General features: G+C 43.2%; 1 protein-coding gene across 14 annotated transcripts in view; it reads right to left on the reverse strand.

The window, feature by feature from the left end:
• Positions 1–14,572, reverse strand: part of LOC123775282 (zinc finger and BTB domain-containing protein 14) — a 52,254-nt gene that overhangs the window by 13,749 nt on the left and 23,933 nt on the right. For 4 of the 14 annotated variants that reach the window (XM_069311600.1, XM_069311601.1, XM_045770289.2 and 1 more), the window contains one exon: positions 2,185–3,222. The exons of 9 other annotated variants lie outside the window; for them this stretch is intronic. In XM_069311600.1, coding sequence (XP_069167701.1) covers positions 2,824–3,222 — 399 coding nt within the window. In that variant the 3' untranslated portion in view covers positions 2,185–2,823. Of the gene's footprint in view, positions 1–2,184; positions 3,223–14,572 lie in introns of those variants that run through there. One more of the 14 variants, XM_045770286.2, reaches the window with a different exon arrangement.

Consider the following 14,572-nt stretch of genomic DNA (forward strand, 5'->3'; position numbering starts at 1 on the left):
GGTAACATGCACTCACTTTCTCTCTTTGTTGTGGATGGTACGCCGGGCTTTTGGACTTTATATGATACCTGCTTGATGGGGTTCTGGGAGTTCTTCTACTCCCCAAGCCCGGCCCGAGGCCAGGCTCGACTTGTGAGAGTTTGGTCCACCAGGCTGTTGCTTGGAGCGGCCCGCAGGCCCACATACCCACCACAGCCCGGCTGATCTGGAACTTCTCTTTGAAAACAGTCCAGTTTTCTCTTGAAGATGTCCATGGTTGTTCCGGCAATATTTCTTCTAGTTGCTGGGAGGACGTTGAACAACCACGGACCTCTGATGTTTATACAGTGTTCTCTGATTGTGCCTATGGCACCTCTGCTCTTCACTGGTTCAATCTTGCATTTTCTTCCATATCATTCACTCCAGTATGTTGTTACTTTACTGTGTAGATTTTGGACCTGGCCCTCCAGCATTTTCCAAATGTATATTATTTGGGCTCTCTCTCGTCTCCTTTCTAGAGAGTACATTTGGAGAGCTTTGAGACGATCCCAATAATTTAGGTGTTTGCCTTTAGTCTTGTGGCCCAGAAATTTAGGCGTTTGCCTTTAGCTCTTTTGCCTCTATTGCGAACACAATGATACCAAATTGAGAAACTTTGGACGAGAATTGAGGTGACAAAGTTGAAAAGAATACACACTTTTCAGAATTACCGCACGCTCCCGTGAACCGCTGAGGCCCACCTGGGGTAGTGCGGGTCTCGCTTGCGCGGTGCAATAAAGTGTTAATTTCTTTCATTCAAGATACAATTTTAACCACTTAACTGCGCCAACCGAGTATTCTCGCTCGGCGGGAAACTGCGCCAACCGAGAAAACTCATTTTGATTTTTCCATACCATTCTAAATGTGTGCGAGGTTGGTTATGTATGAAATGGACTCTTAGGACCTCCAGTGAGAGGCAGCCATCTTGGAAAAAATTCCCAGAATGCCCTAAGGCTGCTTGCTAAGTTAGTACTGAGTGAGCAACCATGGGTGGTGCACGCGCCTCTGGCTCCAAAACAGCTGTCCGATACGGAGTTGAAAGATCACGCGCCCTGTCGGTGAAATTCAAACCTTATTGTTTGGAGAACATACGGGTCATAAAATTGGTGAAGGTCGGATGCAAGTGATACAGCACCTATGAGGAAGATACAGCGTGCATATCCAGTTGTAGCTCTCAGCACCACCCTTGCCCAAGTATGTTATCTCCAATTTATATGGATGATACATAGATGAATCATTTTCTGCGTTTAGTGATGATGCATATGATACAAGTAGCATAGATGAACAGTGTTAGCGGCTTCCATGGTGGTATTTTCTATAGATATTTTCAAGAATAGCCGAATCTCTTCCAGATTGACGGACACTTTTTGAGGCAAGCTGAATCTCTTCCTGACTGACGGACACTACAAAGCGATCTTTTCAAGACTACCTTACAAATTGATCTTTTCCTATAATCTTTTCAATACTACCTTATGCTTTACAAGCTTGGCTAGTACTTGTAGGTTGTATATAAAGCCAAGGGTGTACGTGAGTGCGTTATTTGCAAGCACACAGAACAAAGAAAGAGGAAGCAAAAATCTATCTGTACCTGGTGCAATGAGAGCGAAGTTGCGCTGTGCACCATGGACTACTTCGTTGATTATTACTCACTTCCGAAGTACTGAGTGTGTAATACAGTGTGTTACTGTGTAAATACTGTGTGAAACTGTACATATTGTAATTTTAGTGAATTTTTAACAAGTAATATTGCGACAATAAACATTTATTGTGGACACATTACTGACACATGTATCACAGTTCCATGGAATATTATGAACGTTCTACTAGATACATATTGGAAAGGACACAAATATGCATCATATACGATAAAAAACAAATAAAACTGCATTGGAAATACATAAAACAAATAATTGAAAATATATTTGTGGCAACACCCGGTGCTTGAATGGCCCGCCCGACCGTGTCTGGGCATGTCATGCACGGGCAACCAGCCCCTGATGATGTCACAGTGCACCTTGTCCTCGTCCCCACAACCAAAGTAAATGAAATTTGGTATTTATTTTTACATAGCCATGTTCAGGGAAGGGAATTTATCATTTTACGAAAAAAATGAATTTTTTGGGAACACTTTATTTCATGCGCACGGAGAATTTCACAATAAACTCAGCGCAGCACGGTGGTTAAACAATTTTCAATTTTACATCTATTAATAACATTGGATAAAACTTACAATAATGACTGTAAATAGACCAATTTTATTATTGAAACCAGTGTCACATTAGAAAAGACTGAATAATAAGCAAAAGCATTAACAGGACAGGATCAAGAACTATATTCTCTCAAATATTATTTTACATACAATTATCAAAACCATTAAAATAAAGATTATGTTTATGGTTTAAAACTGTGGTAAACTGAAGCTCTGACAAGACATTAGATCCTTTTGCAAATATTCTGCATGAAAAGCTTGAGTATATCTCCATGTAAGGGGCACGAGGTTCCAAGCCGAACCCTAGAATACAAGCTATCGAAACCCGTCCTTACTGCATAGAAGTACTGTACAGTACTAATCACTGCGCTGGCGGAAATTTCAAATGCCTTTCCCTTACAAACCAACACAGTTGAGTTATCAGCACTAACACATTCTTCGAAAAAGGATCCCTTTCTTACATCCAATGCCAAACCTCAGGAGTGAATGTTATAATTGCTAACGGATTCAGAAATGTTATAGCTTTTTCAATGTAATACAGTACAGAACTTTTTACCTAATAGAAACTCCAATATCATTTTTATATTAATTGATTTCTACATTCTGTGTGTATAAATATGTTTTCTCAGATCACTTCTATTAGTTGATCTAAATGGACAATGTGGGCATGAAAATGGCTTTTCCCCAGTGTGAGACCGAATATGAATTTGAAGGTTGTACTTCTTTGCTGATCGGTACTGGCAATGAGGACAACAATGTGGTTTAATGGTGTGATTTCGCTGATGAATTTTAAGTTCATTTTCACTAGTACACTGATAAGAACACTGTGCACAGAAGAATAAACCCTCTCCACTATGATTAATTATATGTCTGATCAGCAAAGCAGGTTGGGTAGTGACATACGAACAATCAGGGCACTCATGTCTCTTGCGTGCAGATGTACCAATCTTCTTGTCTTCACCTCCATTCCTCTGACCATTAGTGCTCAGCTTCACCTGTAGGGGATGTCTCTCTTATTCATCATTATATATGGAGGTCAAATTAAATAATAATGTTTACTAGTAATCCTTTAGATATCAGCTATTATATAAATATTCAACCCATTCTCATGTTTAGATAGTAGTTTTTGTAATTATGTGTACCATAGTACAAAGATTGTTGTTCTAAGCAATTAGAAAGTAGAACTTTGTATTATTCACTTTACAGAGAAAAAAAAAAAACTAAAAAATAAACTTAAATATTCCTGGGCCTAGTATAGTGCACAGCATGTACTATATTAGGCCTCAGATATTGTGTATTAGGCCTTGGAAGGTTAGGTTAGGTTAGTTTAGTTTGTCTTTGCAACATGAGAAGAAAACAGTTTCCGGTTTGTCCAACTCAATACTGCCGATTTCTACTTTCCTAATTTCGATGTACGTCGGTATATATGCTATGGACCTCATTGTTACTATAAGTACTACCAAAACAGAAGGATGGGCTGAAATATTATATTATATATAACTGAAAACTCACACCCCAGAAGTGACTCGAACCCATACTGCCAGGAGCAACGCAACTGGTATGTACAGGACGCCTTAATCCACTTGACCATCACGACCGGACACAAGGAGGTGATAGCAGAAGCTATTTGAACCATCCCCCCCCCCTCCCCGCCAGCACCCGGATGGTAATCTTGGGCATAGCATTTTATCAAATCACCTCATTCTTTGGGGCACACATGAGGAACACAAATGCGAACAAGCCTGAATGGTCCCCAGGACTATATGCAACTGAAAACTCACACCCCAGAAGTGACTCGAACCCATACTGCCAGGAGCAACGCAACTGGTATGTACAGGACGCCTTAATCCACTTGACCATCACGACCGGACACAAGGAGGTGATAGCCGAAGCTATTTGAACCCCCCCCCCCCCCGCCGGCACCCGGATGGTAATCTTGGGCATAGCATTTTATCAAATCACATTCTTTGGGGCACACGTGAGGAACACACGTGCGAACAAGCCTGAATGGTCTCCAGGACTATATGCAACTGAAAACTTGCAACAACTGATAGCAACTGATATGCAACTGATAGCCGAAGCTATCAGTTACATATACCGGACACCTCCTTGTGTCCGGTCGTGATGGTCAAGTGGATTAAGGCGTCCTGTACATACCAGTTGCGTTGCTCCTGGCAGTATGGGTTCGAGTCACTTCTGGGGTGTGAGTTTTCAGTTGCATATAGTCCTGGGGACCATTCAGGCTTGTTCACATTGATATATATATATATATATATATATATATATATATATATATATATATATATATATATATATATATATATATATATATATATTATTAAATATGACCGAAAAAGTAAGATTAATCATTCTAACACGAATTTTCTCAATCTTTCGTACATTTCTTTTCACTGTTGGAGGTAATTCAAAAATCAATTCTCCAAAATTCATTTTTATTTATATATATATATATATATATATATATATATATATATATATATATATATATATATATATATATATGTCGTACCTAGTAGCCAGAACTCACTTCTCAGCCTACTATGCATGGCCCGATTTGCCTAATAAGCCTAGTTTTCATGAATTAATGTTTTTTCGACAACCTAACCTACCTAACCTAACCTAACGTTTTCGGCTACCTAACCTAACCTAACCTATAAAGATAGGTTAGGTTAGGTTAGGTAGGGTTGGTTAGGTTCGGTCATATATCTACGTTAATTTTAACTCCAATAAAAAAAAATTAACCTCATACATAATGAAATGGGTAGCTTTATCATTTCATAAGAAAAAAATTAGAGAAAATATATTAATTCAGTAAAACTTGGCTTATTAGGCAAATCGGGCCTCGCATAGTAGGCTGAGAAGTGAGTTCTGGCTACTAGGTACGACATATATATATATATATATATATATATATATATATATATATATATATATATATATATATATATATATATATATATATATATATATATATATATATATGCAATTGACGATCACAAAACACTGATCATTTTATGAGGAAAATCCACAGAGAAATATGAAATGAGGTGAACGTTTCGGCTTGTTAAAGCCTTTGTCAACACCAGACTGACTGAGTCAGTCTGGTGTTGACAAAGGCTTTAACAAGCCGAAACGTTCACCTCATTTCATATTTCTCTGTGGATTTTCCGCATACATATACATATTATATATATATATATATATATATATATATATATATATATATATATATATATATATATATATATATATATATATATATATATATTTATATATATATATATATTTATATATATATATATATATATATATATATATATATATATATATATATATATATATATATATATATATATATTAGTATATTTTGGTAGCAGTCTTTCCTGTAGACATATATTATTAAATATGACCGAAAAAGTAAGATTAATAATTCTAACGCGAATTTTCTCGATCTTTCTTATGTTTCTTTTCACTGTTGATGGTAATTGAAAAATCAATTCTCCAAAATTCAGTTTTATTTGTAGTCTGACGCGACACTTGAACGCATTTCGTAATAACTTATTACATTTTCAAAGACTTTTAGTTTACACACACACAACTATTACCTGCAAACACTAAACAGAGTTCTTACTTATGCTATGATTTAAACAGCTTTCATTTTTCATTTTATACCCGCATTTTGGTGAGGTGATATGCTACAATAGTTTTTGGATGAGGTGAACAAAACTTTCAACACAGGATAGAACACGAAACAATGGGTATTGAAGGTAAGAATGGAAGTAATTGCAGAGGGCCTATTGGCCCATATTTCTTGATGCTTCTATATTGGAGCGGAGTCTTGAAGTGGGTAGAATATAGTTGTACATTAATTTGCTGTTGATTGCTGGTGTTGACTTCTTGATGTGTAGTGCCTCGCAGATGTCAAGCCGCCTGCTATCGCTGTATCTATCGATGATTTCTGTGTTGTTTGCTAAGATTTCTCTGGTGATGGTTTGGTTGTGGGAAGAGATTATATGTTCCTTAATGGAGCCCTGTTGCTTATGCATCGTTAAACGCCTGGAAAGAGATGTTGTTGTCTTGCCTATATACTGAGTTTTTTGTGGCTTACAGTCCTCAAGAGGGCATTTGAAGGCATAGACGACGTTGGTCTCTCTTACAGCGTTCTGCTTTGTGTCTGGAGAGTTTCTCATGAGTAGGCTGGCCGTTTTTTGGGTTTTATAGTAAATCGTCAGTTGTATCTTCTGATTTTTGTCTGTAGGGATAACGTTTCTATAAACAATATCTTTCAGGACCGTTTCCTCCGTTTTATGAGCTGTGGAAAAGAAGTTCCTGTAAAATAGTCTAATAGGGAGTATAGGTGTTGTGTTAGTTGTCTCTTCAGAGGTTGCATGGCGTTTCACTTTCCTTCTTATGATGTCTTCAACGAAACCATTGGAGAAACCGTTGTTGACTAGGACCTGCCTTACCCTACAGAGTTCTTCGTCGACTTGCTTCCATCCTGAGCTGTGGCTGAGAGCACGGTCGACATAAGCGTTAACAACACTCCTCTTGTACCTGTCTGGGCAGTCACTGTTGGCATTTAGGCACATTCCTATGTTTGTTTCCTTAGTGTAGACTGCAGTGTGGAAACCTCCGCTCCTTTCCATGACTGTTACATCTAGAAAGGGCAGCTTCCCATCCTTCTCCATCTCGTAAGTGAAACGCAACACAGATTTCTGCTCAAATGCCTCCTTCAGCTCTTGCAGATGTCTGACATCAGGTACCTGTGTAAAAATGTTGTCAACATACCTTTCTAGATGTAACAGTCATGGAAAGGAGCGGAGGTTTCCACACTGCAGTCTACAGTGTTAGGTAGTCGAAAAAAACATTAATTCATGAAAACTTGGCTTATTAGGCAAATCGGGCCTTGCATAGTAGGCTGAGAAGTGCGTTCTGGCTACTAGGTACGACACACACACACACACACAGTATGTATGGTTTTCGATCTGGAAGATCCTGTGTAACGAACTTGCTCAGTTTTTATGATCTAGCCACAGAGATTTTACAGGAAAGAGATGGTTGGGTTGACTGCATCTATCTGGACCTAAAAAAGGCTTTCGACAGAGTTCCCCATAAGAGGTTGTTCTGGAAACTGGAACATATTGGAGGAGTGACAGGTAAGCTACTAACATGGATGAAAAATTTCCTAACTGACAGAAAAATGAGGGCCATAATCAGAGGCAAGGTATCGGATTGGAGGAATGTCCCGAGTGGAGTACCTCAGGGTTCAGTTCTTGCACCGGTAATGTTCATTGTCTACATAAACGATCTACCAGTGGGAATACACAATTACATGAACATGTTTGCTGATGATGCTAAGATAATAGGGAAGATAAGAAACTTAGATGATTGTCATGCCCTTCAAGAAGACCTGGACAAAATAAGTATATGGAGCAACACTTGGCAAATGGAATTTAATGTGAATAAATGCCATGTTATGGAATGTGGAATTGGAGAACATAGACCCCACACAACCTATAAATTATGTGAGAAATCTTTAAAGAATTCTGATAAAGAAAAGGATCTAGGGGTGGTTTTAGATAGAAAAATGTCACCTGAGGACCACATTAAGAACATTGTGCGAGGAGCCTATGCTACACTTTCTAACCTTAGAATTGCTTTTAAATACATGGATGGCGATATACTAAAGAAATTGTTCATGACTTTTGTTAGACCAAAGCTAGAATATGCAGCTGTTGTGTGGTGCCCATATCTTAAGAAGCACATCAACAAACTGGAAAAGGTGCAAAGACATGCTACTAAGTGGCTCCCAGAACTGAAGGGCAAGAGCTACGAGGAGAGGTTAGAAGCATTAAATATGCCAAAACTAGAAGACAGAAGAAAAAGAGGTGATATGATCACTACGTACAAAATAGTAACAGGAATTGATAAAATCGACAGGGAAGACTTCCTGAGACCTGGAACTTCAAGAACAAGAGGTCATAGATTTAAACTAGCTAAACACAGATGCCGAAGAAATATAAGAAAATTCACATTCGCAAATAGAGTGGTAGACGGTTGGAACAAGTTAAGTGAGAAGGTGGAGGCGGCCAAGACCGTCAGTAGTTTCAAAGCGTTATATGACAAAGAGTGCTGGGAAGACGGGACACCACGAGCGTAGCTCTCATCCTGTAACTACACTTAGGTAATTACACACATACACAGTGGTACCTCGGGTTAAGAGTTTAATCCGTTCTTGGAGACAGCTCGCAACCTGAAAACTTGTAACCCGAAAGTAAATTTCCCCATAAAAATACAGTACAACCTCGATTCAAAGCACGCCGATTCAACAAACTTCTGGCTAGTTCGTACACTTTTCAAGCCAGATTTACTAACCTGATTCGACGAACAATGGTTCACCGAAGCGGGGATGTTCGGATTTGCTTACGATGTCCACACAGAGTTCACAGACTGGTGGAAAACTTTCCCATTCTATCATAGATTACAATTAATAATTCTCTCATATGACATGTTGGATCACACAAGTTGACCACGCATGTGGACCACACGTGGCTTGTGGACCACAAGTGGTCCACAAGCTTATGATGTTGGGACAGTTCACAGAGTGGTGGAAAATTTTCCCATTCCATCACAGGTTACAATTAATAATTCCTTCATAAGACAAGTTGGATCACACAAGTTGACCACACAACAAGTGAACCATATGAACTAAACACCAGCCAGAATGGTCCACACAACGAGTAAAGCATATTAACCAAACACCAACCAGAGTGGTCCACACAAGTGAACGACTGAGTTTTCATGATTTTCGTTCACTGATTTGTGGCACACGTATCTTTGTACATTAATTTAAAGGCTGAAGTGTGATTACCTAGCTACATGTGGTAAAATCTCCTTTTAGACATTTTCTGTAATGAAACAAGATGAGTGAGGGTGGACAGATAAGAGAATACTGTACTGTAAACCTCACTTTACAGTAAGGTTTTACTAACTTTCGTCAGTGTCGTCATAGTTCAGTGACCCATGACTTTGAAAGTTTTGTATTAATAAATAATTTCTAAAACCAGTCTTTTAATAGCTTTTTATTATCCCAATTAAACTAAACTAAACAAAACCAAAAATATACTGCAATATGATAGACATCTGATATTTGAGAAATTACTGTATGTTATTGGAACAACTCCAGCGTGATTGGACGGGTCTAATCCTTTTACACACAGTACCATGCGTGTTTCGTTCGATTTCGTCGCCACAGTTCAGTGACTACGGCCTCGAAATAATAAAATTAATAAATCAGTTCTAAAATAAGTTTTTTTATATCTCTTATTATCCTCTCTCTTATTATCCCTCCCTCCCTCCCTCTCTCCATCCCTCCCTGTCTCCCTCTTTCCCTCCCTCCATCCTCCCTTTTTCCCTCCCTCCATCCTCCCTCTCTCCCTCCCTCTCCATCCCTCCCTCCCTCTCTCCCTCCCTCCCTCTCCATCCCTCCCTCCCTCCCTCTCCCCCTCTCTCCATCCATCCCCCTTCTTCTTCCATCCATCCAGAATTTAAGAAACAAATCAAGTTTAAAAAAAAAGTTAACTGGGTCAAGTGAGTTAGGCTTATCAGTGAGCCGGTCCCTTCCCCCACCACCGACACCCCCCTCACCCTCCACCCCTACACACACACACACACACACTGCTCAACTCAACACCCATACCTCCATCGCTCCATCCCTCCCTCCCTCAAGTAAGTAAGTAATTATCAAAAGAAGGCACCAAACCGGGAAGGCTATGTAGCACCATCAAATACGCAAAATAATCAGAGGGCGCTAAATATCACCAAGGATGCCAATACGAGAACAAAAACGCATAAGGCGAACGATATCAAAAGTATCCGAGTCACCAAGAATTCTATCGAGGGACAGGTGACCGCGAGGGGCGGTCGGAAAGCAAGACACACGCTCGTCCTGGAAGTCAGGACATTCAAGAAGGACATGCACGACCGTAAGAGGGACAATGCAACTAGGACAATAAGGAGCAGGGCGGCGCTCCATCAAGTGACCATGGGTTAAGCGAGTATGGCCAATACGCAACCTCGCTAGAGCTGTTTCCCACCGCCGGTTACGGTGGAAGGAGGACGGCCACGAGGAAACACAACATTTAAGACTACGTAGCTTGTTACCAGTAACAGACAACCAAGAAGCCTGCCAACGGGTAAGGACTGAGGAATGGATAACCGGGTAAAAGTCGGAATACGGAATGCCTTTACGAGAGATGGGACAAGAGCGGACAGCTTCCTTAGCGGCAGCATCCGCACGCTCATTTAAAGACACGCCAATATGGCTGGGAACCCAACAAAACTCAACCGACTTAAATTTACTGTGAACGAGAAACAGCCAATGCTGGATCTCGACAACTACCGGATGAACTGGATTAAAGCACCCGAGAGCCATGAGGGCACTACGAGAGTCAACAACAACCACAAAGGAAGACTGACAACGAGAAAGCAGGAGACGAAGAGCATAGAGAATAGCATAAAGTTCCGCTGTAAAGATGCTAGTCTCCGGAGGCAAGCGACACATATAAGTGCGATCAGGAAAAACAACAGAGTAGCCAACACCGTCCGCTGACTTAGACCCATCGGTGAAGACAGAAACGGAGCGGGAGTGAGAAGAAAAGTGCTCGAGGAAAAGGCGTTTTAGAACTGTAGGAGGGGTAAAAGCTTTAGTGATACGAGTCAAGGATGTACAAAACCGCGGAAGAGGGACCCTCCACGGGGGCAAAGAAGGAACAACACGAGGAGAAACATCAGAAATACGAACGGAAAGAGAATCCTGCAGGCGAGATAACCGGACAGAAAGAGGGAGGTGGTGAAGAGGAACAGGAACCGCAGGAGGGGTAAAAGTTAAAGCACGACAGAGACGAGAGGAAGGATGTTGCAAGGACCGCGCAAGATAGCGAAGACAGTAGCGATCACGGCGGTCCTGGAGAGACAGGAAGCCAGTGTCAACATACAAGCTAAGGACGGGAGTCGAACGAAAGGCACCAGAACTGAGGCGCAACCCAGTATGGTGCAAAGCATCAAGACGGCGAAGAGTAGAAGGAGAAGCAGACGAGTAAGCAGGGCAACCATAATCGAGCTTAGACAGGACGAGAGAGGAATGTAAAGCAAGGAGAGTGCGCCTATCTGCCCCCCAAGAAGTATGGGACAAGACCCGAAGGAGGGTAAGGGACTTAGAGCACTCAACACGGAGGTAAGAGATATGGGGAGACCAAGACAAACGAGTGTCAAGGAATAACCCCAAAAGCTTCGCGGAATCTTTGTATTCAAGGGGATGACCATAAAGTGACAAAGAGGGACGAAGAACAACCCGTTTCCGCGTAAAAGTCATGGCACAAGTCTTAGAAGTAGAGAACTTGAAGCCATGACCTGTGGCCCAAGACGACACGGCATCAATCGCAAGTTGAAGCCGGCGTTGAAGGAGAGGCGAATCATCACCCTGACAACAAAGGGTAAGATCATCGACATAGAGAGCGGAGAAGACACCAGAAGGAAGAGAGGAAAGAAGACCATTGAGGGCAACCAGAAAAAGAGTAGTGCTCAGAACACTACCCTGGGGCACACCTTCGTATTGCTGAAAAGAGGGAGAGAGAGCGGTACCAAGGCGCACCCGAAAGGAACGACGAGAGAGGAAGCTGCGAAGAAAGAGAGGGAGATGACCACGAAGGCCAAAAGAATGAAGTTGAGATAGGATATGATAACGCCAAGTGGTGTCGTAAGCCTTTTCTAGGTCAAAAAGGACGGCAACAACGGAGGTCTTCGCAGCAAAAGCAGTACGTATATAGACCTCCAAGTTCACCAGGACATCTGTCGTGCTGCGGCACTTGCGGAAACCAAATTGAGAAGGGGAGAGGAGGTGATGGTGTTCCAGGAACCACATCAGACGAACGTTAACCATACGTTCAAAGAGTTTGCAGACACAACTTGTGAGAGCAATAGGGCGAAAGTCCTTAGGGGAAGTACCCAGAGACCCCGGTTTGCGAACAGGGAGGACAACGGCATCGAGCCAGTCCTCAGGGACTGACGACGACTCCCAGATCCGATTATACAGACTCAGTAAATACTGAGACGTGCTCGGAGGGAGATGGCGAAGCATCTCATAATGAATACCATCGGAGCCCGCCGCCGTAGAACCGCAGAGGGCCAGGGCAGAACGAAGTTCAGAGAGAGAGAAGGGATCATTATAGGGAAGCTGAAGATGAGTGCAGAAATCTAAAGGACGAGACTCAAGGACAGGTTTACGAAGAAGGAAAGATTGGGGAAGATGAAGACCAGAGCTAACAGAAGAAAAGTGGGAACCCAGTTCGGAAGCGACCTGCAACGGGTCCGCCACAAGAGTATCATGGAGGTGAAGGACCGGTGAAACATCGGGAACAAACTTACCCGCTATCTTGCGGATACGCTTCCAGATCTGGGCCAGAGGGGTTTCGGACGTAATTGTCGAGACATAAGATGCCCAACATTCACGTTTAGCCGTACGGATGGCCCTACGGGCCACCGCACTCGCTTTCCGAAAGAAAAGAAAAGAATCGGTCGTCTGCCTACGGCGGTGCTTCTTCCAGGCTGCACGCTTACAGCGGACAGCCCGAGCACAGTCCGCATTCCACCAGGGAACGCACTTCCGTGGACCCCGAGAGGAAGAGCGAGGAATAGAGCGGAGGGCAGCGTCGAAGACAGTGTCATGAAAAAGGGGGAGAGCGCGAGAGAGGGGCAGAAGGGAGAGGTCAGAGAGAGTAGCACTGAGGGAAAATAGGGTCCAGTCCGCCTTAGCAAACTGCCACCTAGGGAAAGAGAGGGAAGGGCGAAAAGAGAAAAAGGAAACAAGGATGGGGAAATGATCACTTCCATGGAGGTCATCAAGAACCTGCCATGTGAAATCTAAGTAAAGAGAAGAAGAGCAGAGAGAAAGATCAAGACAAGAAAGGGTGCGAGTTCGAGAGTCCAAATGAGTGGGCTCACCAGAATTCAGAAGAGACAGGGAAGAAGAGAGGAGAAACGGCTCAAGGAGGCGACCCCGGGTATTCGTCAGAACGTCACCCCAAAGAGAATGACGACAATTGAAGTCACCCAGCAGGAGCACAGGCTCCGGCAAGGAGTCTAGGAGGTGTTTCAAATCAGGAAGAGAGAGCGGGACACTCGGGGGGAGATAAATGGAACAAACTGTGTACCATTTCCCCACAAAGATACGAGCAGCAGAACAATGGAGAGGCGAAGGAAAAAGTAAAGGAACAAAGGGAACATCAGCCCGAATCAAGAGAGCAGAAGAATTAGAAGCCCCAGCAATGGCTGGGGGGGGGGAGAGAAAGGAATAGCCACGAAAACGACCAGGACGAGCACCAAGCATCGGCTCCTGGAGACAGACACAAAGGGGCGAAAACCGCGAAACCAGAAGTTGGAGTTCGAGGAAATTGGCGTAATAACCTCGAACGTTCCATTGAAGAATGGACAACGACGAGAAGAGAAAGGACAAAAACAGAGAACAAGGAAGAAACAAAGGCGAAAGAGCAACAGAGCACGTTAAAGAATATCAGGGTCGGGATCAGGGTCAGCAAAGTCAGGGTTAGGGGGCATGGGTAAACTGAGCAAAGACGGAGGAAGGAAACGGGAGAACAGATCAGAGGTGGGCGGGCAGGGTCCGGAGGAGGAGGAGGAGGAGACAACGGAGAGGAGCAGTCAAGGACAGCAGCAGGAAGAGGGGGAGTAGAAAGAGAGGAGCGCACCCCAGCAAGAGCAGCAACCGAAAGGGAAGCAGGGGCCAAAGAAACCTCCATAGCAGGAACAGGGGGCGCAAGCACTGAAACGGGAGGGGAAGGAGCAACAGAGCCAGAAGGAGGAGCTGAGGAAGAAAGCGAAGCCTTCTTACCCGCCGGGGAAGAGGAAGGAGAGGAGCCAGGCTTACGCTTCTGACTTAAAGAGACCGGTGTCCCAGCAACTACGTACCGGGCAACGGATTCCAGTGTCTCAACAGGAGAAGCCGAACGAGAGCACACACGACGGCCGTTAGGAGAGCGATGGACATCCGCCCGCACCGACAGGCGGCGGGGAGAGCCGATAGATGGAGGAAGAGGATGGGAAGGAGGATCGGAGGGGGACGAGGAAGGAGACACAGAAGACACGACAGACCGGGTAGAAGGAAGGGGAACCCCAGACAGAGGACCAGGAGGAGGATCCTTCGGGAGAGAACCCAAAGGGACAGAGGAGAGGGCAGTGGGCGCATCAGGGTCCAAGGCCTGGAAACGGTTGTGAGTCTGAGGAAGGCGGGAAGGACGAGGAGAGGAAGAG

The sequence above is a fragment of the Procambarus clarkii genome, chromosome 70 (assembly GCF_040958095.1).
Source record: "Procambarus clarkii isolate CNS0578487 chromosome 70, FALCON_Pclarkii_2.0, whole genome shotgun sequence".
In the NCBI taxonomy this organism is placed as follows: Eukaryota; Metazoa; Arthropoda; class Malacostraca; order Decapoda; family Cambaridae; genus Procambarus; species Procambarus clarkii.